We start from the raw sequence: 27,429 nt of genomic DNA on the forward strand, positions 1-27,429 counted from the left end.
ACAGAGCCGTCTGATAACAGACTGATGGTTGATTCATTGTGATGTTTTACAGAGCCGTCTGATAACAGACTGATGGTTGATTCATTGTGATGTTTTACAGAGCCGTCTGATAACAGACTGATGGTTGATTCATAGTGATGTTTTACAGAGCCGTCTGATAACAGACTGATTGTTGATTCATAGCGATGTTTTACAGAGCCGTCTGATAACAGACTGATTGTTGATTCATAGCGATGTTTTACAGAGCCGTCTGATAACAGACTGATGGTTGATTCATTGTGATGTTTTACAGAGCCGTCTGATAACAGACTAATGGTTGATTCATAGTGATGTTTTACAGAGCCGTCTGATAACAGACTGATGGTTGATTCATAGTGATGTTTTACAGAGCCGTCTGATAACAGACATGGTTGATTCATAGTGATGTTTTACAGAGCCGTCTGATAACAGACTGATGGTTGATTCATTGTGATGTTTTACAGAGCCGTCTGATAACAGACTGATGGTTGATTCATTGTGATGTTTTACAGAGCCGTCTGATAACAGACTGATGGTTGATTCATTGTGATGTTTTACAGAGCCGTCTGATAACAGACTGATGGTTGATTCATTGTGATGTTTTACAGAGCCGTCTGATAACTGACTGATGGTTGATTCATTGTGATGTTTTACAGAGCCGTCTGATAACAGACTGATGGTTGATTCATTGTGATGTTTTACAGAGCCGTCTGATAAGAGACTGATGGTTGATTCATTGTGATGTTTTACAGAGCCGTCTGATAACTGACTGATGGTTGATTCATTGTGATGTTTTACAGAGCCGTCTGATAACAGACTGATGGTTGATTCATTGTGATGTTTTACAGAGCCGTCTGATAACTGACTGATGGTTGATTCATTGTGATGTTTTACAGAGCCGTCTGATAACAGACTGATGTTGATTCATTGTGATGTTTTACAGAGCCGTCTGATAACAGACTGATGGTTGATTCATTGTGATGTTTTACAGAGCCGTCTGATAACAGACTGATGGTTGATTCATTGTGATGTTTTCCAGAGCCGTCTGATAACAGACAGATGGTTGATTCAAAGTGATGTTTTACAGAGCCGTCTGATAACAGACTGATGGTTGATTCATTGTGATGTTTTACAGAGCCGTCTGATAACAGACTGATGGTTGATTCATTGTGATGTTTTACAGAGCCGTCTGATAACAGACTGATGGTTGATTCATTGTGATGTTTTACAGAGCCGTCTGATAACAGACTGATGGTTGATTCATTGTGATGTTTTACAGAGCCGTCTGATAACAGACTGATGGTTGATTCATAGTGATGTTTTACAGAGCCGTCTGATAACAGACTGATTGTTGATTCATAGCGATGTTTTACAGAGCCGTCTGATAACAGACTGATTGTTGATTCATAGCGATGTTTTACAGAGCCGTCTGATAACAGACTGATGGTTGATTCATTGTGATGTTTTACAGAGCCGTCTGATAACAGACTAATGGTTGATTCATAGTGATGTTTTACAGAGCCGTCTGATAACAGACTGATGGTTGATTCATAGTGATGTTTTACAGAGCCGTCTGATAACAGACATGGTTGATTCATAGTGATGTTTTACAGAGCCGTCTGATAACAGACTGATGGTTGATTCATTGTGATGTTTTACAGAGCCGTCTGATAACAGACTGATGGTTGATTCATTGTGATGTTTTACAGAGCCGTCTGATAACAGACTGATGGTTGATTCATTGTGATGTTTTACAGAGCCGTCTGATAACTGACTGATGGTTGATTCATTGTGATGTTTTACAGAGCCGTCTGATAACAGACTGATGGTTGATTCATTGTGATGTTTTACAGAGCCGTCTGATAACTGACTGTTGGTTGATTCATTGTGATGTTTTACAGAGCCGTCTGATAACAGACTGATGGTTGATTCATTGTGATGTTTTACAGAGCCGTCTGATAACAGACTGATGGTTGATTCATTGTGATGTTTTACAGAGCCGTCTGATAACAGACTGATGGTTGATTCATAGTGATGTTTTCCAGAGCCGTCTGATAACAGACAGATGGTTGATTCAAAGTGATGTTTTACAGAGCCGTCTGATAACAGACTGATGGTTGATTCATAGTGATGTTTTACAGAGCCGTCTGATAACAGACTGATGGTTGATTCATTGTGATGTTTTACAGAGCCGTCTGATAACAGACTGATGGTTGATTCATTGTGATGTTTTACAGAGCCGTCTGATAACAGACTGATGGTTGATTCATTGTGATGTTTTACAGAGCCGTCTGATAACAGACTGATGGTTGATTCATTGTGATGTTTTACAGAGCCGTCTGATAACAGACTGATGGTTGATTCATAGTGATGTTTTACAGAGCCGTCTGATAACAGACTGATGGTTGATTCATTGTGATGTTTTACAGAGCCGTCTGATAACAGACTGATTGTTGATTCATAGCGATGTTTTACAGAGCCGTCTGATAACAGACTGATGGTTGATTCATTGTGATGTTTTACAGACCCGTCTGATAACAGACTAATGGTTGATTCATTGTGATGTTTTACAGAGCCGTCTGATAACAGACTGATGGTTGATTCATAGTGATGTTTTACAGAGCCGTCTGATAACAGACATGGTTGATTCATAGTGATGTTTTACAGAGCCGTCTGATAACAGACTGATGGTTGATTCATTGTGATGTTTTACAGAGCCGTCTGATAACAGACTGATGGTTGATTCATTGTGATGTTTTACAGAGCCGTCTGATAACAGACTGATGGTTGATTCATTGTGATGTTTTACAGAGCCGTCTGATAACAGACTGATGGTTGATTCATAGTGATGTTTTACAGAGCCGTCTGATAACAGACTGATGGTTGATTCATTGTGATGTTTTACAGAGCCGTCTGATAACAGACTGATGGTTGATTCATTGTGATGTTTTACAGAGCCGTCTGATAACAGACTGATGGTTGATTCATTGTGATGTTTTACAGAGCCGTCTGATAACAGACTGATGGTTGATTCATTGTGATGTTTTACAGAGCCGTCTGATAACAGACTGATGGTTGATTCATTGTGATGTTTTACAGAGCCGTCTGATAACAGTCTGATGGTTGATTCATTGTGATGTTTTACAGAGCCGTCTGATAACAGACTGACGGTTTATTCATAGTGATGTTTTACAGAGCCGTCTGATAACAGACTGATGGTTGATTCATTGTGATGTTTTACAGGTGCCAATTAATTAAAACCCCTCAAAAAATGTGAACCTAAATCTAGGCCAGAATGCACCAGCATATCAGCTAGATAACCAACAAACCACATCACTCTTCTATGTTATGCCCTTACACAACCACAAAAAGACAATTCAGGAATGTTCTCTGGTCTGCCTCAACCGTGTTTGGTGGATGGGGTCATGTCTAAAAAAACGTCTTGTTTCTTAACCAATGTACAAGCTCTGCTGTTGTGCCATGTTTGGGACACACCACGTTGTCTGCAGTTTATGTGCTTTCCTTCACACGTGTGACAGTAAACCATCAACAAGGATAGAAAAAGCTCCTCCGGTAGTTATGTCGTGGTGCAGCAGTCATAGAGCTGTGTCCCCAGCAGGGCACTCTAACGGGACAATGATTAGGGATGTGTCTAAATGACACACTATCCCCTACTATATATAGTGCACTACGTTTGACTGGATCCCTATGGGCCCGGGTTAAAAATAGTGCCCTATAAAGGGGATAGGATCCCATTTGGGACTCTAACTAGGCATCGCCAGATAGGACCAGAAGACTATAACATGTCATGTAACTAGCTTGTGGTGCCATATGGTGCTTCAACAGCCCACTAGGATGTGGTGAACATTGTGTAGGAAGAGGGAGCAATATCTACTTTCACTATTCTACTCATACTATGTGTTCAACTCCACCGGTGCATCAGAGTGCTCATATCAAAGTACATGTCAGACATCTAGCTGACTGATGGGCTGTCAATCATCACAAGTATTCTACTGACATCTCTGCATCCTGTCTGTCACCACTGCATGCACTAATAAACCAGTGAATTATGGGATAGTTAACATGGCAGATACTGATTTCAGTAAAGGCTTCTGTGTGGAAAGCTGTTTTGTTATCATGGCAAAGCCCAACAAGACAATGTATCAACAGCTTCACAGTCCCAGTACAATACCAAACCTCATCTGACCCCAAACCTCATCTGACCCCAAACCTCATCTGACCCCAAACCTCATCTGACCCCAACCTCATCTGACCCCAAACCTCATCTGACCCCGAACCTCATCTGACCCCAAACCTCATCTGACCCCAAACCTCATCTGACACCAAACCTCATCTGACACCAAACCTCATCTGACACCAAACCTCATCTGACCCCAAACCTCATCTGACCCCAAACCTCATCTGACACCAAACCTCATCTGACACCAAACTTCATCTGACCCCAAACCTCATCTGACACCAAACCTCATCTGACCCCAAACCTCATCTGATACTGAACCTCATCTGACACTAAACCCAGGAGACGTGAAAAGAGAAAAAGAGAGTGAGAAGGTCCTACCTGAGACACATGCGACCCGTGTCCGGACACCCCCATCCAGACGTTTCTCATGGTTGGAGACTCTGTGGAATAAAGGTTTGAACAGATGAATGCTGTACATTTCCCTGTGAAAGGATTGTTTCTCCAGTCACCAGACAACAGAACAGAAAGACAGACTGGCCTGTCCACACTGTGGCACTATGACTGGGCTCTGTTATAGACAGTCCCAAGACCATTCCATTCACTGGCAGGGCATGTTTGACAGGGATGCTGCAGGGGGGATCCCGATAAGTAGGCCCTTCAGCACTTCCAAGAGGATATGGTTAAAGGGGGCTAGGGGGTCAGATGGGCGGGTCGGAGACAGGAACTCTAAACAGGGTCAGATAGATTCCTCATGATTCTGCCAAAAAGAAGCGGTAGGTGGGGAGCAAGGCTTGTGTTCGTTTTCGGAGCACCTGACTGAAACCTGATATGCTGCCTGGAAGAAACATTCCAGATGAGAGGAGAGATAGAGAGGAGAGCGATAGAGAGGAGCGAGATATAGAGGAGAGAGAGGAGAGAGAGGAGAGAGAGAAAAGAGAGATGGAGAGAGAGAGGAGAGAGAGAGGAGAGATATAGAGTAGAGAGATGGAGAGATAGAGAGAGAGAAACGAGAGATGGAGAGAGAGAGGAGAGATATAGAGTAGAGAAAGGAAAGAGATGAGAGAGAGAGAGAGACATGAACTTACTTTGGGGTGGACTTTGGGATGGAAGGTAGAGCTCTCTCTCCCTCTGTTGGTGATAGTCAGAGGCAGTTAGATGTAGGGTTAGCAGTACAGTTACAGTCCATAAACAGCATCCATCCTAATGCCCACATTCATCATTATTAATATCATTTAATAATATTAGACATCAAATATGTAACATTCTTTCATATATGAGCCTAAAGCAGAGAAGAGCCCCCAAAAGCCTATGCCTTGAATGGATACTTCTTTCTCCCTTGTGAATTCATTCATGTTTTAAAAAGACGGAATTCCTTGAGTGAAATGAATAGTAGTGAAAGCTGTTTCCAGGCAATTTGATTTGTTGCGTTCAGCTTTCCAAATGACTGGAGAAATGGAGTGGAGAAATGAAATGGCAGTCCCTCAACAGCCTCTCATAAAGCCATGTGTTTATTACTGGGCTGACTTCCTGGAAAAACATGATGCTATTACAACATTAATACCACATCTATAATTTCAAATGAAAATCGATTACAAAACATATGAAGTCGTGGATGAATGTGGGCTCATTTACTGAAGAATGTGTTTGTTTCATATGATTATGTTTACTTTTTGTGTTTGCTTTTTGTGTATTGTGTAATTGATGTGAATATAGACATGTATTGTGTAATTGATGTGTATATAAATGTGTATTTTGTAATTGATGTGTATATAGATGAGTATTGTGTAATTGATGTGTATATAGATGTGTATTGTGTAATTTATGTGTATATAAATGTGTATTGTGTAAATTGATGTGTGTGTATAGACGTGTATTGTGTAGTTGATGTGTGTATAGACGTGTATTGTGTAATTGATGTGTGTATAGACGTGTATTGTGTAATTGATGTGTGTATAGACGTGTATTGTGTAATTGATGTGTGTATAGACGTGTATTGTGTAATTGATGTGTGTATAGACGTGTATTGTGTAATTGATGTGTTTATAGACGTGCATGGTGTAATTGTTATTTAATGATGTGTTTGACAGGTCGTTATTGTAAATAAGAATGTGTTCTTCATGGACATACCTGTATAAATAAAGGTCAAATAAATCCTATTACATCTATCAATCTGTGACACTACAATCCAGCCTCAGTGCAGTGGAGTCTGGAGCTCTTTCCACCACTGCTCTAACACAGTCAAGTCCATTGTCCACAGTACACAACACAGCAGCATGGCTGTCAGTCTGAACTTCCACTACATAGAGGAAAAGGGGAATGTCTGCTCACTGTGTTTCAGACAGTCCCTCTTTCTCTGTTTCGGCCTTGTTTTTATCCAGATCCTGTTGTTATTGTGGGTGTGTGTAAAACCCCTCCACTCAGTGTAAAGGTGTCAGGAGCAGTGTTAGCGTACCCTTTTGAACACGGACGATGAAGGACTGGGAGACTCCGTTGACCAGGCGACAGTATCCGTCTATCAGGTCAGCCATGTTCTCTGCCGTGTTCAGAGACGCTGTGGTCACCGTCAGAGGCTGCAGACACACACAGACAGTCAGACAGACAGACAGTCAGACAGACAGACAGACAGTCAGACAGACACAGTCAAACAGACACAGTCAGACAGTCAGTCAGACAGGCAACAAAGAGGCTTCATCAGCAGGGCTACCTCCTCCAGCTAAGACCTCCAGTTAGGACAAAGCACAGCACATCAAAGGAGAGAAGTGAGAGGACGAACACACACACACACACACACACACACACACACACACACACACACACACACACACACACACACACACACACACACACCATCAAAGAACCCATGCAGGGAGGAGTATGTTTTGCTAGTATCAGGGGTGCTGGAAATAACTTCACTGGGGCCACTGCAGGGCATGTTACTGAATTCATACACACACGCTCACACACACACACACACAGACACACACTGTACCTCAGGGGCTCCAGCCACATTGAGCAGCAGCATCCCCTGGCGCACCTTCTCTGTGCTGGAGTACTGGATGGTCTGTATCTGGGTGAAGTTGGCCAGATGTGTCGGCTGAACACACGGACAGAACAGAAAGCACAGAATGAAACATCCATGGTGGTAGTCATCTTCCTGGCTAGCCTGAACGTCACTGAACGACTGAATAAGACCTGAACTGGGTAGGAAATGCAATTCTACAAAATGTACAGAAGAATGTGAATAAAAGGTGAATAAAGAAAGCCTTGATAACTCAGCAGTACTCACAGTCGATCCTTTGTCTGTCAGGTAGCTGATGCCCTCCTCAGGTCCAATGGCAAGCTCCACAGAGATAATCCAACTAGACTAGAAGACAGACAGAGAGATGGACATAGAGACAGGCAGGACAGACAGACAGACAGAGAGAGAGAGAGCGATGGACAGACAGACAGATGAAAGAAGCAACAGTGTTTGTCATGCCCAGCAGGTGTCACTGTGAAACACATCATGAAGGCTACTGAGCTGAGCTCTTCCTGTCTGGAACCCTGCCAGCCAGGGTTTCCCTGAGGACAGCCAACCGTTATCACAGTGGGATAGTGAAATGTCTATCACTAGCCTACTTACCCCAAGGGCACATTTAAAACATTCCTTGTCGAATCTGTAAATGGGAGACAAGATCTCAAAGAACTTGTGAATGCTCTGTTCATCGTTTAGGTTGGCAAATTGTTTGAAGGTCTGCTGAATCAGTTTCCTTAGTGGTTTAGCCTTAGAGAGTAGAGAGAGAGAGAGACACACAAAGGGTAAGGACTCCTACATGTCTTGGCAGAAGAAAGTTACTAACAACAAATAAAGACTGAGGGTAGGAAAAAGTGAACATCCTAATCAATTATAAGGCTACATCTACAAATAGTGATTACCAAAAAATCATCAACAGAACTAAATGATCATACAGTATGTGTTTGGATTGACTCTCAACATAAAGTCAACTGTAAACATTATTATTCCTTAGAAGAGTCATTCATCAGCATCCTATCAGATGACTCATAGACACATCCACACCAGGAGCCTCTGACACCACAGCCCAATAATGAGTCATGACAATAAGATCAGCTGCATCCTGTGAAAGTAAAAACTCTATCTGTCTCTGCCAACCTCTCCTCCCATCACTCCCACTAATTACAAGCATTTCAAAGAAAAATGCCAAACAAATCACAAATCTATGCTTTGAAATTCAAAAAGTGGAAAAGACAAATTGCTGAATCTAATCTGATTTTCTAGGATGATGACACCTCATTTGATCCTTGAAAGCATTTACATGAATCTGAAATGGGTAAAAAAAAACAAGATGTTCTAATTATGCAAATATTAACTTGGCGGAGCATCGATTATGAACCGCCTAATTGGATAACAACAATCAAGGTAATTAGTCACATGATGGGCTCTGGGATCCTATACGAGTGCTCTCCTGTGCACATCTCTACACAACAAATTAATCTCTGTCAGTCTGCTCAATTAGTGTACAAAGCCTACTGAGTGAACCATCCATTTTCAGTTGCGTCTCAGTATCGTTCATGGTGTTTCATAATTCAAAGCCTGATACCAGTGAGTCTCAGTTGCAGTGTCTTACACATACAGATGTAGGATCTACATTTGACCAGTATTGCCGAAGCAAAATAATCCTGCAGCAACAGGATTTGAACGTTTAGTCCACAATGTTGCATGATCGGTGGTAAGGCTTTTAGCTGGCCCAAATTAGGCAACATGAAATGTGCAACACTGTTAATATAAACGTGTGGTTTCAGAATTGACCGATTTCCCAAAAACGTACATAAAAACTTAATCTACTTCTCTGCTATTTAAATCTGAAATCAGAATCGAAATATATTCTACCAACCAAATTATAGCACTGGGGGAGGCATACAGATCACCCCGACTCATTAAACTAACCCACTATAACAACTAACTAACCAAATTATAGCACTGGGGGAGGCATACAGCTCACCCCGACTCATTAAACTAACCCGCTATAACAACTAACTAACCAAATTATAGCACTGGGGGAGGCATACAGCTCACCCCAACTCATTAAACTAACCCCCTATAACAACTAACTAACCAAATTATAGCACTGGGGGAGGCAGACAGCTCACCCCAACTCATTAAACTAACCCACTATAACAACTAACTAACCAAATTATAGCACTGGGGGGAGGCATACAGCTCACCCCAACTCATTAAACTATCCCGCTATAACAACTAACTAACCAAATTATAGCACTGGGGGAGGCATACAGCTCACCCCAACTCATTAAACTAACCCACTATAACAACTAACTAACCAAATTATAGCACTGGGGGAGGCATACAGCTCACCCCAACTCATTAAACTATCCCGCTATAACAACTAACTAACCAAATTATAGCACTGGGGGAGGCATACAGCTCACCCCAACTCATTAAACTATCCCGCTATAACAACTAACTAACCAAATTATAGCACTGGGGGAGGCATACAGCTCACCCCAACTCATTAAACTAACCCGCTATAACAACTAACTAACCAAATTATAGCACTGGGGGAGGCATACAGCTCACCCCGACTCATTAAACTAACCCACTATAACAACTAACTAACCAAATTATAGCACTGGGGGAGGCATACAGCTCACCCCGACTCATTAAACTAACCCGCTATAACAACTAACTAACCAAATTATAGCACTGGGGGAGGCATACAGCTCACCCCAACTCATTAAACTAACCCGCTATAACAACTAACTAACCAAATTATAGCACTGGGGGAGGCATACAGCGCACCCCGACTCATTAAACTAACCCGCTATAACAACTAACTAACCAAATTATAGCACTGGGGGAGGCATACAGCTCACCCCGACTCATTAAACTAACCCGCTATAACAACTAACTAACCAAATTATAGCACTGGGGGAGGCATACAGCTCACCCCAACTCATTAAACTAACCCACTATAACAACTAACTAACCAAATTATAGCACTGGGGGAGGCATACAGCTCACCCCGACTCATTAAACTAACCCGCTATAACAACTAACTAACCAAATTATAGCACTGGGGAGGCATACAGCTCACCCCGACTCATTAAACTAACCCGCTATAACAACTAACTAACCAAATTATAGCACTGGGGGAGGCATACAGCTCACCCCAACTCATTAAACTAACCCGCTATAACAACTAACTAACCAAATTATAGCACTGGGGGAGGCATACAGCGCACCCCGACTCATTAAACTAACCCGCTATAACAACTAACTAACCAAATTATAGCACTGGGGGAGGCATACAGCTCACCCCGACTCATTAAACTAACCCGCTATAACAACTAACTAACCAAATTATAGCACTGGGGGAGGCATACAGCTCACCCCAACTCATTAAACTAACCCACTATAACAACTAACTAACCAAATTATAGCACTGGGGGAGGCATACAGCTCACCCCGACTCATTAAACTAACCCGCTATAACAACTAACTAACCAAATTATAGCACTGGGGGAGGCATACAGCTCACCCCAACTCATTAAACTAACCCGCTATAACAACTAACTAACCAAATTATAGCACTGGGGGAGGCATACAGCTCACCCCGACTCATTAACCCTAACCCGCTATAACAACTAACTAACCAAATTATAGCACTGGGGGAGGCATACAGCTCACCCCGACTCATTAACCCTAACCCGCTATAACAACTAACTAACCAAATTATAGCACTGGGGGAGGCATACAGCTCACCCCAACTCATTAAACTAACCCACTATAACAACTAACTAACCAAATTATAGCACTGGGGGAGGCATACAGCTCACCCCGACTCATTAAACTAACCCGCTATAACAACTAACTAACCAAATTATAGCACTGGGGGAGGCATACAGCTCACCCCAACTCATTAAACTAACCCACTATAGCAACTAACTAACCAAATTATAGCACTGAGGGAGGCATACAGCTCACCCCAAAACATTAAACTAACCCACTATAACAACTAACTAACCAAATTATAGCACTGGGGGAGGCATACAGCTCACCCCAAATCATTAAACTAACCCGCTATAACAACTAACTAACCAAATTATAGCACTGGGGGAGGCATACAGCTCACCCCAACTCATTAAACTAACCCACTATAACAACTAACTAACCAAATTATAGCACTGGGGGAGGCATACAGCTCACCCCAACTCATTAAACTAACCCGCTATAACAACTAACTAACCAAATTATAGCACTGGGGGAGGCATACAGCTCACCCCGACTCATTAAACTAACCCGCTATAACAACTAACTAACCAAATTATAGCACTGGGGGAGGCATACAGCTCACCCCGACTCATTAAACTAACCCACTATAACAACTAACTAACCAAATTATAGCACTGGGGGAGGCATACAGCTCACCCCGACTCATTAACCCTAACCCACTATAACAACTAACTAACCAAATTATAGCACTGGGGGAGGCCTACAGCTCACCCCAACTCATTAAACTAACCCACTAAAATAACTAACTAACCAAATTATAGCACTGGGGGAGGCATACAGCTCACCCCAACTCATTAAACTAACCCACTATAACAACTAACTAACCAAATTATAGCACTGGGGGAGGCATACAGCTCACCCCGACTCATTAAACTAACCCGCTATAACAACTAACTAACCAAATTATAGCACTGGGGGAGGCATACAGCTCACCCCGACTCATTAAACTAACCCGCTATAACAACTAACTAACCAAATTATAGCACTGGGGGAGGCATACAGCTCACCCCAACTCATTAAACTATCCCGCTATAACAACTAACTAACCAAATTATAGCACTGGGGGAGGCATACAGCTCACCCCAACTCATTAAACTAACCCGCTATAACAACTAACTAACCAAATTATAGCACTGGGGGAGGCATACAGCTCACCCCGACTCATTAAACTAACCCGCTATAACAACTAACTAACCAAATTATAGCACTGAGGGAGGCATACAGCTCACCCCAACTCATTAACCCTAACCCACTATAACAACTAACTAACCAAATTATAGCACTGGGGGAGGCATACAGCTCACCCCAACTCATTAAACTAACCCACTATAACAACTAACTAACCAAATTAGCGACCTCATTTACTATAGCTAACCCATGGCCTACCTATCTAAAACATCCACTTTTACTACTGCAATGTGCTGCTACTAGTACTTCTGGGCTACTTACCACTACTACCACCTAGTCTCCCACTGAAGGCTACTATCTACCATGTATAAAACAGTCCCTCCCTCTACTACACCAGCCTACATTCTTCAACAGCAACACACTTTTAAACTTCTTCCACTAGATGCACCATCATATTTCTTTCCCCAAATAATAACCTAAAAGTCCTATTGAGTAGAAGTACTAGTCAGAGTGTAGTTATTTGTGATGAAACGTGATCTAACTGCCCCACACTCCAAAGGAATAAGGTTGATATAGTAGTCAGGCCTGATATTTTATTAGAATTAACTTTGACTATATGTCACTGCTTCTCTTAAGAACAACATTTTAAACTTCTTTGACTACAACAAATGTTTCTTCACGGAAAATTACCATCTAGTTTCTCTTGTGTTTTTATTTTCGAATTTAAAGTGCATCGTTGGGAAAGAGCTTGTTAGTAAGCATTTTACTGTAAGGTACCTGTTGTATTCAGCGCATGTGACAAATACTATTTGATGTGATTTGATTTAAAGTCACAATGCTCTATTACAGGGACAGGCAACTTTGATTGGGGTGGGGGACACAAAAAATCAGAACTCATCATGAAGGGCCGCAGTGGCTCACGGGTCTGCGTACCCTCCTCCATACAAACACATGCAGTCAGAGCCGGCCCTAGACTTTTGGGGGCCCTAAGTGACATTTCTAACCTTTAGAGTGGTCGGTAATTCGACCATGATTACTATAAGTTTAGATAGCTGGCTAGACTAACTTACCAATCTAAAAAGGTTAAGGGACATGGGCTAATTGAGTGACTGTCAGTGACTGACATAACAAGAGAATAACTGCTGATGCACAACCACATTTAGAATAGTTGAGAAAACAAGGTGCTATTTCTAACTCTCAACAGTAAATTAAGACCCAGATTTATTTTCTTCTTTTGTTTTGTCAAATTGATCCACGGGCCTACAAAAGCTTCCTAAGACCAACTGACCAGCGTTTTGCAAAGAGCAAGACACACAAACTAACAGCACAGAACAGAAAACATGTCGATTCATATTCATATTAATGAGTGTTGCACCTATTTCTCAATGCCAGAAACACATTTAATAGTAACTTAGAGCACCAAAAGAAAACATTCCAAATTACAAACTCTTAAATCAATTTGAATAATATTGCAATGTTGTTCTAAAAGTTGGGCTTGAGGTTTTCTCCAAATCAGCTCTATCTTCTGAAACAATCCAATAACGCCCTACAGTTAGTGTCACACGGTGGGGAAATACAAAGCCAAGCTCAGCCTTCGTGTCCTCCTGAGTCACACGGTGGGGAAATACAAAGCCAAGCTCAGCCTTCGTGTCCTCCTGGGTCACATGGTGGGGAAATACAAAGCCAAGCTCAGCCTTCGTGTCCTCCTGGGTCACACGGTGGGGAAATACAAAGCCAAGCTCAGCCTTGTGTCGGTCCTCGTGGATTTGTTCGTAGGTGTAAAGACAGTAACAGTATCAAGCTAGCAATTGCATTTTTAATTTTTACTCATCATCTTCTTTTTGATCAACCTTTTAGTGTTTAGTGAAGTTTATAGTTTGGTGAATTTTTTTGCACGCAATGAAAAACATCCTAATAAGTTGGATAAGTTTGTGAGAATGAGGCGGGCGAATTGGGCATCTACTTGTCAATCAGCAATCTGAGGGGCAAATTTCATCCCTGAGAATTTCCACGGCTAACAACAATGGAAGGAGGACTTAAGCAAGAAGTTGCTTCTCAAAGTGGATTCTGTCCATAGCATCAACGTGGCTTCTAAAGCGTCTCAAACAGCCAGCAGCATGGAGTATTATCACGGTCTTCAGTGAGCATGGAAGTGAACCGGGTAAGGGGTATGATCTGTCCATAGCATCAACGTGGCTTCTAAAGCGTCTCAAACAGCCAGCAGCATGGAGTATTATCACGGTCTTCAGTGAGCATGGAAGTGAACCGGGTAAGGGGTATGATCTGTCCATAGCATCAACGTGGCTTCTAAAGCGTCTCAAACAGCCAGCAGCATGGAGTATTATCACGGTCTTCAGTGAGCATGGAAGTGAACCGGTAAGGGGTATGATCTGTCCATAGCATCAACGTGGCTTCTAAAGCGTCTCAAACAGCCAGCAGCATGGAGTATTATCACGGTCTTCAGTGAGCATGGAAGTGAACCGGTAAGGGGTATGATCTGTCCATAGCATCAACGTGGCTTCTAAAATGTCTCAAACAGCCAGCAGCATGGAGTATTATCACGGTCTTCAGTGAGCATGGAAGTGAACCGGGTAAGGGGTATGATCGTTGTATGTCTGGAACTTTCTCACACATCATTATTCACGATTCATTCATGATTATCCATAATCATGGTAGTTTCCACATTCACGTAGAAGTGTTTAGAAACATATTCTATTCTTATTTACAATAAAAGTATTTACAATACTATTCATTTCTATTGGGCACAAAATGATCTGAAACACAACCAAAGCAAATTGTGAAAGCATCCAACACGTTTGTAGAGTCACAAGCTTGATGTAGTCATTGCTTGCTAGGAATATGGGAACAAATACACAACTTTTGACTACTTTAATACACTTATAAATACATTTGTCCAAACACTTTTGCTTCCCTAAAATGGGGGGACTATGTACAAAAAGTGCTGTAATTTCTAAACAGTTCATCTGATATGGATGAATACCCTAAAGATGACTGTCTGCACTTTAACCTTATAGACATTGTATCATTTCATATCCAAAGTTCTGGAGAACAGAGCCAAAACAACAAACAATGTGTCACTGTCCAAATACTTTTGGACCTCACTGTCCAGTAACGAAGTCATCCTGAATACATCTGACCTGTCTTCTACCCTGGTCATAGGCCTATAGCCATGTCAAAATACACATAATTGTAGGAAATTAGGTTTAAAACAGTAAACATTTCCTGGGGGTAATGTGTTTAATAAAAAATACAAATAAAAGTTTTAAAACCTAGACAGACACAGTATTAGTCCTTTCCGCTCCTGGTGATTTCTGCACTGCCATCTGCTTTGTTAATGTTGGCCTCAGATTCTAAAAGCAGGAAGGGATTGGGGTGAAGGTGCAATCTGTGTAAAGTATGTCAGCACGACTCAGCAGCCAATCACATAATCCGTTGTTCACTTCTGTTCCAGTACAGTAAGTTCCAACACACACCCTTATCTCTGCAAACATCTGCATCACACACACACACACACACACACACACACACACACACACACACACACACACACACACACACACACACACACACACACACACACACAGTCAGGCAGGCAACAGAGACAGACAGCAACAAAGAGAGAAGGAAAATACTAAAGATAGATAGGTGGGTTAACCTTTGTTGTTATTGTTTCTTCTTTAAGTATGTAAACACAGTTATGTGAGCTATTGGCTCACTCCAATATAGAATCCTTCCGTGCCGCAGGATACATTCCGAGTAAGGATTTTCAGGTTAGTTGTCACGTCCTGACCAGTAAAGGGGTTATTTGTTCTTATAGTTTGGTCAGGACGTGGCAGGGGGTATTTGTTTTATGTGGTTCAGGGTGTGTTTGTGTATGTGTTCATGTAGAGGGGGTATTTGGTTTATATGGTTCGGGGTGGTTGTGTATGTAGAGGGGTATTTGATTTATTAGTCCAGGGTTTTGGTTATTGTTCTATGTTAGTTTATTTCTATGTTCAGTCTAGTCGTTTGTATGTAACCGATGTGAAATGGCTAGTTAGTTAGCGGTGGTGCGCGCTAATAGCGTTTCAATCAGTGACGTCACTCGCTCTGAGACTTGAAGTAGGGTTTCCCCTTGCGTTGCAAAGGACGCGGCATTTGTGGAGCGATGGGTAACGATGCTTCGTGGGGTGTCAGTTGTTGATGTGTGCAAGGGTCCCTGGTTCGAGCCCAGGTTGGGGTGAAGAGAGGGACGGAACCTACACTGTTACATGTATTTCTATGTTTAGCTAATTGGTGTTGGGGCCTTCAGTTGGAGGCAGCTGTCTATCGTTGCCTCTGATTGAAGGTCCTATAAATACATTTACATTTAAGTCATTTAGCAGACGCTCTTATCCAGAGCGACTTACAAATAGGAATGGTTTGTCATGGGATTGTGTGGGAGATTGTTTCTTGTTTTGCTGTATGCCTGACGAGACTGTCTAGTTCGTTTGTTTTTTGTATACGGTGTTTGTGTTTTTCCTTCTTCACTAATAAAAAGAAGCTGAGTATACATTTTCCTGCTGCGTTTTGGTCTGTTCCTTACGACAACCGTGACATTAGTCCAGGGGCCAATTCCAATTTAATTAGAAATTCCATTTCAATTCTTGAATTCACTCATGAAGTGGAGAATTTGTTTTCAAATTCAATTTTTTTATTTTTTTTTATTTTCAGTTATGGAATTTGAATTGAATTGAAATTAGACAGTTTGGATTTTTTAATTTTGGAATTGAATTATAATTCCTAAAACATTTAATCTTTGGTATGTAATATTTTCACATTTCCCAGTTAATGGAACTAATGCACATAGTATCAAACTGTTCTGTAGTATTTGTATAAAATAATCTAGGCTATTTTTTTCTATGTAGAACCTAAAAGGGTTCTCCGGTTGTCGCCATAGGAGAACCCTGCGAAGAACCCTTTTTGGTTACAGGTATAACCATTTTGGGTTCCATGTAGAACCCTGGGGAAAGGGTTCTACATGGAACCCAACAGGGTTCTACCTGGAACCAAAAATGGTTCTTCACAGGGTTCTCCTATGGGGACAACCGGAGAACCATTTCAGGTTCTACATAGAAAAAAAGGTGCTAAGAGTGTATTCCTATATTTCCAGTATAGCTACTGTAGGCTGTCTGAACAGTGACATGATGAGCTTGAAAGCCTGAGGGAATTACATTTGAATTTGTGGAATTGTTGTGGATAATATTGAATTGGGAATTCAATTCTTGGAATTTACCAAACATAGGAATTTTGAGGAATTTAATTATCTCCAAATGAAAAAACTGACCTGAATTTTGAATTGAATTAAATGTAATTTACAGGGAGAGAGAATTGAATTAGAATGTAATTTGTATAATTGACCACAACCATGGTACTGCGGCTGCCCCCCTTAAATAGCTGCCGTCGCACTACTTCCACCTCGTGTCCTTTTTCGAGACGCTGTAGATCACCGACAAAAAGGATTGGAGTAATCCAACACCTCCCATAACCATGGTTACATACTGTAAGTAGCCTTTGTTATGTAGCACTATATTGGATCACTCCAATATGGTATCACAGTACCAGATTAATCAGTGAACTAGTCTTTGGTCAGACAAAGACCAAAGTCCAGTCCGGACTGAGCTCAGAGCAGTCCTGTTTGCTGTGTCCCTCCGCCCCTTCCCAGGGAAGCAGATACAACACGAAGAACACCCCTCCCGACCACATAGGTGGGGTCAACATGTGCTAGACAGCATCCAACTGGCCGAGGCGCAAACGTCTGAGAGGGGAACTCCTTTGAGCAGGGCCCACGAGGTAGTAACTCCTCCAAAAGAATGCGCCACCACAGCTAAAGGCAAAGGCCTGCCGGCCAGCCGAAATGCTGCAGTAACAACATGAGAGTCTGTTCGAATAGGCCCTGGCCCAGAACTCTCTCACTCTAGCAAATGAAAGCCGATAAAACCTTTTGCATTGGCTGTGTCTGTGAAATTAAGTGTCCATTGCCCCAGCCGAGCACAACACACTGGGGGAAGCCTCTAGTTAACCAGCAACAGCGCAAGAAGCATATGTGGACAACTGTAATGGCCGGTTCACACTTCACTCAGACAGAACCCTTGTCCAGAATGAGGGGTTAGGATGGAGGTCGACACTCCTTTCATCTGAACCCATTCAGAAATATTCAGTCAACCAGGGCTTCAACACCAGAAGACCCTGAGACATAGGCACCAGAACTGATGCGGTACCGGCAACGGAATTGGAGTTCGTAGCCTTCCAGAAATGTATTCAGTACCCATGGGAGCTCCACCTGCATCTCTCCGTTTGCTCTTTGGGACTGTGAGAGGCTGCCAAGGCCGGCGGCAAGCACGTCAAATCAAATGAAAGTGCATTGGCTGCGTATATAGTTTAGAAGATGTTATAGCGGGTGCAGAAAAATGCTGTAGGACAGGGAGAAAGCACATGAAGACTCAATTAGCCTAGCTATCTGGCTAGCTAACTTAGCTAGCTATCTTAGCCAACTAGCTTCTCAAGGTTTGATGCAGTCAAGACAGGTACTACGTAATCATATTGGATGATAAACAACCTAGCTATGACAAGCTAGAAGTCAGTCTACTAGCGCAAGTCAGTTCGGTTGGTTGCTGCCTCTCCCCCCTTCCTTCTTGCTCCTGTTTCACTTTCTCAAAGTACACTCACCACAAGGGCCCTCCTCTTCCTCGCATGGCCCCTCCTCTGCCTGCTCTCCCTCACGCTATATCAGCTCTGGTGAATAAAGTAGCTTACAGATGGACTTTTCTGCTGCTTCACTCACTCTGATCCAACCACGTCTATACGGAACTGGTCGTCCTCGGGTCCTTTCGGAACGGGTCTCTTGTCTACATTAAAAAATGTATTTATGCATATTTGGCCGGGTGGGAAAGCCCAAGGTCATTTTGGAATGGGTCCAACCTTTCAGACCTCTACTTGAGGCCCAACATAACAATCCCTGTCACAAAAGACAATGCCAGGAACATTGTGAATGATGTCACAGAAACTGGACTTGGGCCAAAAATAGGATGCTTTTTAAAAAATGTATTTATTAACTGCTAAAATTAACTACAGTAACGGTTGGAATTTAATTTTTTCCGCTGTATCATACCCAAAACCAAACCGTGACTCCAAAACCGCAATATGTACTGAATCGTGGGTTTAGCGAACCGTTACACCCCTAGTAAATACTGTATATTAGCTATGTCAAGAGTCCAGTATATAAATACGCGGTGTGTATAAACACTAACAGAAAAATGCAATGTACAGTAGTAATTATATTAGAATAATAACATGTCAAAAGTCCAGTGTATAAATACACAGTGTGAAAAACAGTATAAAAGGAAGTGTCCAGTGTTTAATGTCTCTATGCATGGGACGGCAGATTGGCTGTGTGTGTTTCAGATTGACTGCTGGGCTCCGCCTTCTGAGACACAGGCCGCTGCCTGTGGGCAGAGACACCTTGCCTTTCTCACAGCGAAACACCATACTGGACATGGTAGTTTCTCTCTGTGTAACACCAGCAGTGTAATAGAGCTGTATATGAGTTTCTAAGGGAAAAGAGGATGGGGGTTGGAGGGGGACAACAGAGCACCCAGATGGAGAGGCTAGCTAGCTGCTCCAAGCTATTGAATAGCTGTGGGTATACTTCTGCCCTATACACTAAGATACAGCTCTTACCTAGCGAATCCTCTCAGGAATGCGCAGAGAAAGAGAAGAGGTGGAAGTAGTGCCGCTGCAGCTATTTAAGGGGGGGGGGGGGCAGCCGCAGCATAACCCGGTACACAGGACTAATCAGAAAATCCTTACTCTGAATGTATCCTGCCGCACGGAAGGATACCATATTGGAGTGATAAAATATAGTACTACATAAGAAGAACAATAACAAGAGACGTTGTTTGTTTTGCAGGCTGGAACAATGGAGATGTGTAGTAGCGTGGTGTTGGGAGGCCTGGTGTTGTTGCTTCTACTGTGGTTGTTCAGGCTGAGGAGACAGAGACATGTCCATCTACCCCCAGGACCCTGCGCCCTGCCGCTGCTAGGCAACTTGCATCAGATTGACAAACAGGCCCCCTTCAAGACCCTCACCAAGTGGAGTGGTGTGTATGGGCCAGTGATGACAGTGTATCTTGGGCCCCAGCGAGCTGTGGTGCTGGTGGGGTACGAGGCAGTCAAGGAGGCTCTGGTGGACCAGGCTGAGGATTTCACAGGACGCGCTCCTGTCCCCTTCCTGGTCCTAGTTACCAGGGGATACGGCCTGGCCATCAGTAATGGGGAGCATTGGCGCCAGCTGCGTCGTTTCACCCTGACCACGCTGAGAGACTTTGGGATGGGCCGTAAGAGGATGGAGGAGTGGATAAAGGAAGAGAGCCAACATCTCATAGACAGTCTAGACGCCACTAACGCCGTGCCCTTCGGTCCTCATCCATTCCTGAGTCGCACCGTGTCCAACGTCATCTGCTCCCTGGTGTTCGGCCAGCGCTTCGGCTATGACGATGACAACTTCCTGCATTTGCTCAACATCCTCTCAGCTGTACTGCGCTTTGGAAGCAGCCCCTGTGGACAGCTGTACAACATCTTCCCCTGGCTGATGGAACGCCTGCCTGGTCGGCAGCAAGTCGTGTTCGGACAGATGGACGAGCTGAGAGGCTTTGTGATGAAAAAGATCCACGAGCACCAGGAGACCATTGACCCAGGCAACCCTAGAGACTTCACAGACTGCTTCCTCACCAGTCTCAAGCAGGAGAAGGATGTGTCCTCCTCTGAGTTCCATTACGAGAACCTGGTGTCCACAGTGTTGGACCTCTTCCTTGCAGGAACAGAGACCACCAGCACCACTCTCAGATACGCCTTCATGCTGCTCCTCAAATACCCCGACATTCAGGAGCACGTTCAGCAGGAGATCGACACAGTGATTGGCCGACAGCGCATCCCTCAGATGGAGGACAGGAAGTCCCTCCCCTTCACAGAAGCCGTCATCCACGAGGTGCAGCGCTTCCTGGACATCGTCCCATTGAACCTCCCGCACTATGCCACCAAGAATATCTCATTCAGAGGGTACACTATCCCTCAGGGCACCGTGATCCTTCCCATGCTGCACTCTGTTCTGAGAGACCAGAACCACTGGGCCACGCCCACAACCTTCAATCCCAATCACTTCCTTGATCAGAACGGAAACTTCCAGAAGAACCCCGCCTTCTTGGCTTTCTCTGCAGGTAAGCGTGCCTGTGTGGGAGAGTCTCTGGCTCGTATGGAGATCTTTCTGTTCCTGGTGTCTCTGCTGCAACATTTCTCCTTCTCCTGCCCTGGAGGACCTGACAGCATTGACCTCAGCTCAGAGTTCAGCAGTTTCACTAATGTGCCGCATCACTATCAGCTCATCGCTACCCCCCGCTGACCAGGAGGGGAATTGCAGCTGAACCACAGGAGGAGCACTCAGGAGGAGCACTCAGGAGGAGCACTCAGGAGGAGCACTCAGGAGGAGCACTCAGGAGGAGCACTCAGGAGGAGCACTCAGCAGGAGGAGCACTCAGCAGGAGGAGCACTCAGGAGGAGCACTCAGGAGGAGCACTCAGGAGGAGCACTCAGGAGGAGCACTCAGGAGGAGCAGAGATGAGGAAGGGAGGAGGGACAGCACAGGAGGTTGGTTCCCATGTGTCTGATGCCATTCCATAAGCTTGCTCCAGCCATTATTAATATGAGCCGTTCTCCCCTCAGCAGCCTCCACTGAGGCACATGCGTGTCTGTTTTCTGTTTTGTTTTTCATGACAATGTGATGCTTTGTGATGTGTGTCCTTTAACAACAAATGCTTGGAGTTTTTTCTGGTCAGTATAGGTGGATCAGGAGAAACTCAGGGTCCTGGGAGTGAGGAGCGGGAAGGAGATATGCTGGGTGTACCAGACAGTAATGTAATGTACGGTGAGGATTCAGGCACGTGTAATTGGAGGCTGTCAGTTAGGGCGTCCATTTTTCAGGTCGGCTGTCAGTTAGGGGTTCTAGGTACCAGTGTATCTTTCATTTTATCAGTGTCTTTGTGTCTCAGCAACTAAGTCAATGTGTTTGAGGCAGCATTGCCGCAAAAAAAGATGGCTCGTAGATGGCAATCACCTCACTCTCTATCAACTCACCAGTGGATACAGTTACTGTTAGAAGTTATAGCATCATTAGACTTATCGACAGAGAGATTGAATGATCCTAGTCAATAGTGCTGAGCGATTAGTGCTTTTTGAGGTCAGTTCGGTTTCGGTTCCATCATTTTTTTTAAATCACGGTAAAAAAACAACAACATTAAATGCACTATGCATTATGCAGGTTGAAATGCTGTAACACAGAATAAAACAATTAATAAAAGTCCCATGATGGTAGTGACTGTCCATTACTGCTGATCATTTATTAACCATCATTTACTCACATTACTTTACTTCAATAAAATATTTCAGTTGTTGTGTATATTATATTTGTTTTATTTGATGACTTTATTATTTCATTCCAATTCACCAACTCATCTGTACAGAGCTGCTGCCTATGCTGTCTGACAAAATCACTATTTTAGTAGTTCTTCAAAGTAAATAAGGCATACTTTTATGACTGCTGAACACCAACGATCAATCACTTAGATCATGTATTTTCAGGTAGAGATACAGTATATGTATCAAAATGGCTGGATGTCCTTTGAGTGGTGGACCATTCTTGATACACAGGGGAAACTGTGAGTGTGAAAAACCCAGCAGCTTTGCAGTTCTTGACACAAACTGATGCGCCGGGCACCTATTATCCTACCCCGTTCAAAGGCACTTAAATATTTTGTCTTGCCTAGGGCTGTGGCGGTCATGAAATTTTGTCAGCTGGTTATTGTCATGCAAAAGACCGCCGGTCTCACGGTAGTTGACAGTTCATTAACATAAACAAGCTGATGTGTGCCTTTGGAGCATCTAAATGTAAATTCTAATAAATCAATCTATTATACACCATCACAATAAATCCATGATTTATTTTAGTCAGGTCTAAAGAAACATTATGATCGGAGTAAAAAGTATTTCAGAAGAACAGAATATGAGTTGGTCTACTGTATGTTATCTGGCTATGCTCCATACCAGACTGTAGGCTTGTTCATTTAGTAGACAACATATGCTTATAAGTCCCATGCCATTATTTTATATATGATTTAATAGTTAGAAGAATATAATTGAACTTAGCTGAATAACACAGAAAGGATATTTTTCCCATTCTGGAGCAAGTGCGCATATGAAGTGGCTATGTTGAGTGTAAAAGTGATCATTTGAAACAGGTCCTATACACTAGATTTAGAGTTACTTGGCAACTTTAGTCGGGAACAATACAAAACTAGAATGTCTTAGAAATCAAAACATATATTGGCTGCATGATGTGACTATAGGCTATTGATGATCTGAGAAAGTCCAAAAAATAAAGCTTGTGCTCCAATCCTTACCTCAGTCTGCACAGCTGTTCTCTCATCAAGTCATCATATTTTCACCCAGCAGACTATTCTCAATTGAATCTTGTCTTTACTAATATGTCAAATTAGTTTAGATTTAGAATGTCCCATTATCAAATGGGCAGGAACAGGAACAGGGGAAAAAAGACATGTAATCCGTATGCGCTCCAATAGCGAATGGAGGCCGCGCACTCGCGACGGTCAGTCTTTCAATGATGCCGGAAAACCTACTTGGGTTTATAGCAGAGCTGTGCTTCATATGAGCAACTGTGAAATAAATATAACAACACTTACTTCACTCCACACATCAACTGCTGTTTGAGGAGCATGTAGCCTCTCGCTGTGCTACAGGTGATATTCTGCCCAAACTCTGTATGCCATGGCCTCTCTAACCCTGCAGCTACCCAGTGCTTACATTTGGAAACCTAGTGAAAACTCTTCATGAACATTGATAGTAACATGTTTTCGCAACAAAACACATTTCACTAAATTGTTGACAGCCCCTCTGCATGCTTGAGAAAGGAAAGGAGAGAGAGGAGGAGATGGAAACGGTGAGATATTCTGTATAGCTAAAGGTAATGTGTCACCCAATTAATTATGTTTTTTTTTTTTTAAATCACTATTATTAGGCTATTCCAAATCATACAAAAATTCACTATAATCAATGAACCAACAGCATCGCTTAGGGCTTATACGTTCTCTACCAGACTCATGGATAGAAATGTTGGAGTGTAGCATAAGGTAACCAGTACATACAGCATGCATAATAATACAGGCCACAATCAAAGACCATTACTCAAATGTGTTTAATTTTGGAGAATAGGCTAGCCCATTTATATACCAAAGATCTTAAATCAGTTTTGTTTTATGTTTTTCTGCCATGTGTAATATGCGGTAGTCTGTGTATTGTATAACAGCACAATCATCATTTTAATTCAGTGTTTTCTTCAGGCTTGGGGTCATAAACCTCAGATTCAGTGTCACGTCCTGACCATAGTGAGTGTTATTTTCTATGGTAGATTAGGTCAGGGCGTGACAGGGGGTGTTTGTCTGGTTTTTGTATGTCTATGTTTTGGTTCTAGGTTTGTATTTCTATGTTGGTGTTATTTGGCATGATCTCCAATTAGAGGCAGCAGGTTGTCGTTGTCTCTAATTGGAGGCCCTATTTAAGTTTAGGTTTGTCCCACAGGTGTTTGTGGGTGATTGTTCTTCGTGAGGTTTATGTTCCTCCAGCGTCACGGTTTGTTGTTTTGTATTTACTTAAAGTGTTAATTGTTGCATTCGGTTTCACTGATTTAAATAAAACATGTGGAACTACGAAAAAGCTGCATCTTGGTCCGCTCCTTCAAACAGCTGTGACGTTCAGATTATGCATATGCAGATTATGCTCTAATTAATCATCACCTTAAAAAGTATTGTAAATTTCATTGCATTAGGCTTTGAAACAACTTCCACAACGACCATGTTTTACACTCAGTTTCAACCTGTTTTTGCACTTCTTTCTTCAAATTGATGATCATGATGCTGTTTTGATGATCAGTGTTTGATGTGAATTTCCATTGCATTTGCATTGATGTCAGAGTGGTTAGAGGGACAGTAGAGCCCTGAGGGACAGACCATTAGGACTTGACGGAGGGACATTTGAGCCCTGATTTCCAGACCATTAGGACCTGATGGAGGGACAATATAGCCCTGAGTACCAGGCCATTAGGATCTGATGGAGGGACAGTGGAGCCCTGAGTACCAGGCCATTAGGACCTGATGGAGGGACAATAGAGCCCTGAGCACCAGGCCATTAGGACCTGATGGAGGGACAATAGAGCCCTGAGTACCAGGCCATTAGGACCTGATGGAGGGACAATAGAGCCCTGAGTACCAGGCCATTAGGATCTGATGGAGGGACAGTAGAGCCCTGAGCACCAGGCCATTAGGACCTGATGGAGGGACAATAGAGCCCTGAGCACCAGGCCATTAGGACCTGATGGAGGGACAATAGAGCCCTGAGTACCAGGCCATTAGGACCTGATGGAGGGACAATAGAGCCCTGAGTAACAGGCCATTAGGACCTGATGTAGGGACAGTAGAGCCCTGAGTACCAGACCATTAGGACCTGATGGAGGGACAGTAGAGCCCTGAGTACCAGGCCATTAGGATCTGATGGAGGGACAGTAGAGCCCTGAGTACCAGGCCATTAAGACCTGATGGAGGGACAATAGAGCCCTGAGCACCAGGCCATTAGGACCTGATGGAGGGACAATAGAGCCCTGAGTACCAGGCCATTAGGACCTGATGGAGGGACAATAGAGCCCTGAGCACCAGGCCATTAGGACCTGATGGAGGGGCAATAGAGCCCTGAGTACCAGGCCATTAGGACCTGATGGAGGGACAATAGAGCCCTGAGTACCAGGCCATTAGGACCTGATGGAGGGACAATAGAGCCCTGAGTACCAGACCATTAGGACCTGATGGAGGGACAGTAGAGCCCTGAGTACCAGGCCATTAGGACCTGATGGTCGTTAGGGTACTACCGACGCATGTCCTGAGAGCATAAAAGGAAATTACCACCTTCATTCATAGGATAGGTTGGTAGTACCCATGTAGTAAGTAGCCTAAACCTATCAATGTTACATTGAGCTGGTTGAATGGAATATGAATGACAGTCATCCAACATACTGTAACAGAAATAAGGCCAAGCATATAAAAAAAAGAATCGTCCTCCCTAATCTTAAACGAAACCGACCACCACTGGAACCAAAGTGTTGGTCAGTGTTTCCCAGGGGACCCTAATTACATTTGATATATTATGTTATATTTAGACAAAGATATAAAGAATATAGGCTCTCTAATTCATACTGTTGGACAAACAACACCCTAACTTACAGAACCACCACTGCTGGCTAGTAGCAATCTGTATTAGAGATCCTGTTTGCTCTGCCTTAGCTCAGTACATTTGCTAAATGGCTTTTAGCTAGTTAGCGATTAGCATTAATTTAGGCATATGCCAGCTTCCTAAGAACAACTGACTAGCGCTTTGCAGAGAGCAAGACACACAAACAAATAGTACAGAACAGAAAACACATGGATTCATATCAAGAAGCAACGTGGAAAGCGGTATCCTTCTTGTTTTGGAAGAATCTGTTGAGTGCATGCATTGATAGCATGCTGAGAGAATGTAAACAGCGAGGAACCACAGAGTTTCTAAACCCAGAGGCCCAACATCGCAGTTTGGGGTTTTCTCTAAATCTAAAGGCGAAACCTAATTTGACAAACTGACATGTTTTCATTTTCATAAAAAACAACTGTATATCGAAGAATTGCCTTTGATTTGATGACCTGCACGACCATTAGACCCGATGACATGTTTCTGCACATGAGCTAAGCTAGATAATATCGCCACGACATCACCTACAAGCGTGAACTGGGATTTCTACTGGAGAAGCAGTTTCTAGGCCTTTTTATTTACACTCTCTATGGAAGAACTGTGCTGCCTGCTTGAGTGACAGGGGTTGGGGTTTGGTGTGCTGGGAGCAAGCATCCGTGGGAGGGAGAGGCAGGCATTTTGGCAGTGCACAAGGGGGGAGAGAGAGTGTGAAAGGCTTGCTCATGCCAGCAGCCGGGCACAGCGGCAGGGACAACACTTTTATTGTAGGAGTCATGAGGATAATGCACTTTACTGTTTGACAAATTCATGGTTTTATTTGCCCAAAAAATAAGACGTTTTGATTGAGGTGACCAGGTTGAGTGTGCAGATCAAAGGATCGCAAAATGTTAGTAATTAA

At 43.1% G+C, this 27,429-nt stretch overlaps 2 protein-coding genes across 9 annotated transcripts in view; one reads left to right on the top strand and one right to left on the bottom strand.

Moving 5' to 3' along the window:
• The window catches only part of LOC115185451 (focal adhesion kinase 1), a 136,761-nt gene that overhangs the window by 53,653 nt on the left and 55,679 nt on the right, over positions 1-27,429 (bottom strand). For all 7 annotated transcript variants that reach the window (XM_029745768.1, XM_029745767.1, XM_029745766.1 and 4 more), the window contains 6 exons: positions 7,842-7,982; positions 7,506-7,583; positions 7,209-7,313; positions 6,672-6,789; positions 5,305-5,347; positions 4,598-4,659 (listed from right to left, as the gene is read on the bottom strand). In XM_029745768.1, coding sequence (XP_029601628.1) covers positions 4,598-4,659; positions 5,305-5,347; positions 6,672-6,789; positions 7,209-7,313; positions 7,506-7,583; positions 7,842-7,982 — 547 coding nt within the window. The remainder of the gene's footprint in view (positions 1-4,597; positions 4,660-5,304; positions 5,348-6,671; positions 6,790-7,208; positions 7,314-7,505; positions 7,584-7,841; positions 7,983-27,429) is intronic.
• Positions 15,731-21,692, top strand: LOC115185533 (cytochrome P450 2F3-like). 2 transcript variants are annotated; one of them, XM_029745784.1, is made up of 2 exons: positions 15,731-15,946; positions 20,104-21,692. In XM_029745784.1, exon 2 carries the CDS (start codon positions 20,113-20,115, stop codon positions 21,589-21,591), a length of 1,479 nt encoding a protein of 492 aa, XP_029601644.1. In that variant the 5' UTR covers positions 15,731-15,946; positions 20,104-20,112; the 3' UTR covers positions 21,592-21,692. The 2 variants fall into 2 exon arrangements, with proteins under 2 accessions (XP_029601644.1, XP_029601646.1); XM_029745786.1 differs by having other exon boundaries at positions 15,731-15,821.

This window comes from Salmo trutta, chromosome 3 (assembly GCF_901001165.1).
Source record: "Salmo trutta chromosome 3, fSalTru1.1, whole genome shotgun sequence".
Classification (NCBI taxonomy): Eukaryota; Metazoa; Chordata; class Actinopteri; order Salmoniformes; family Salmonidae; genus Salmo; species Salmo trutta.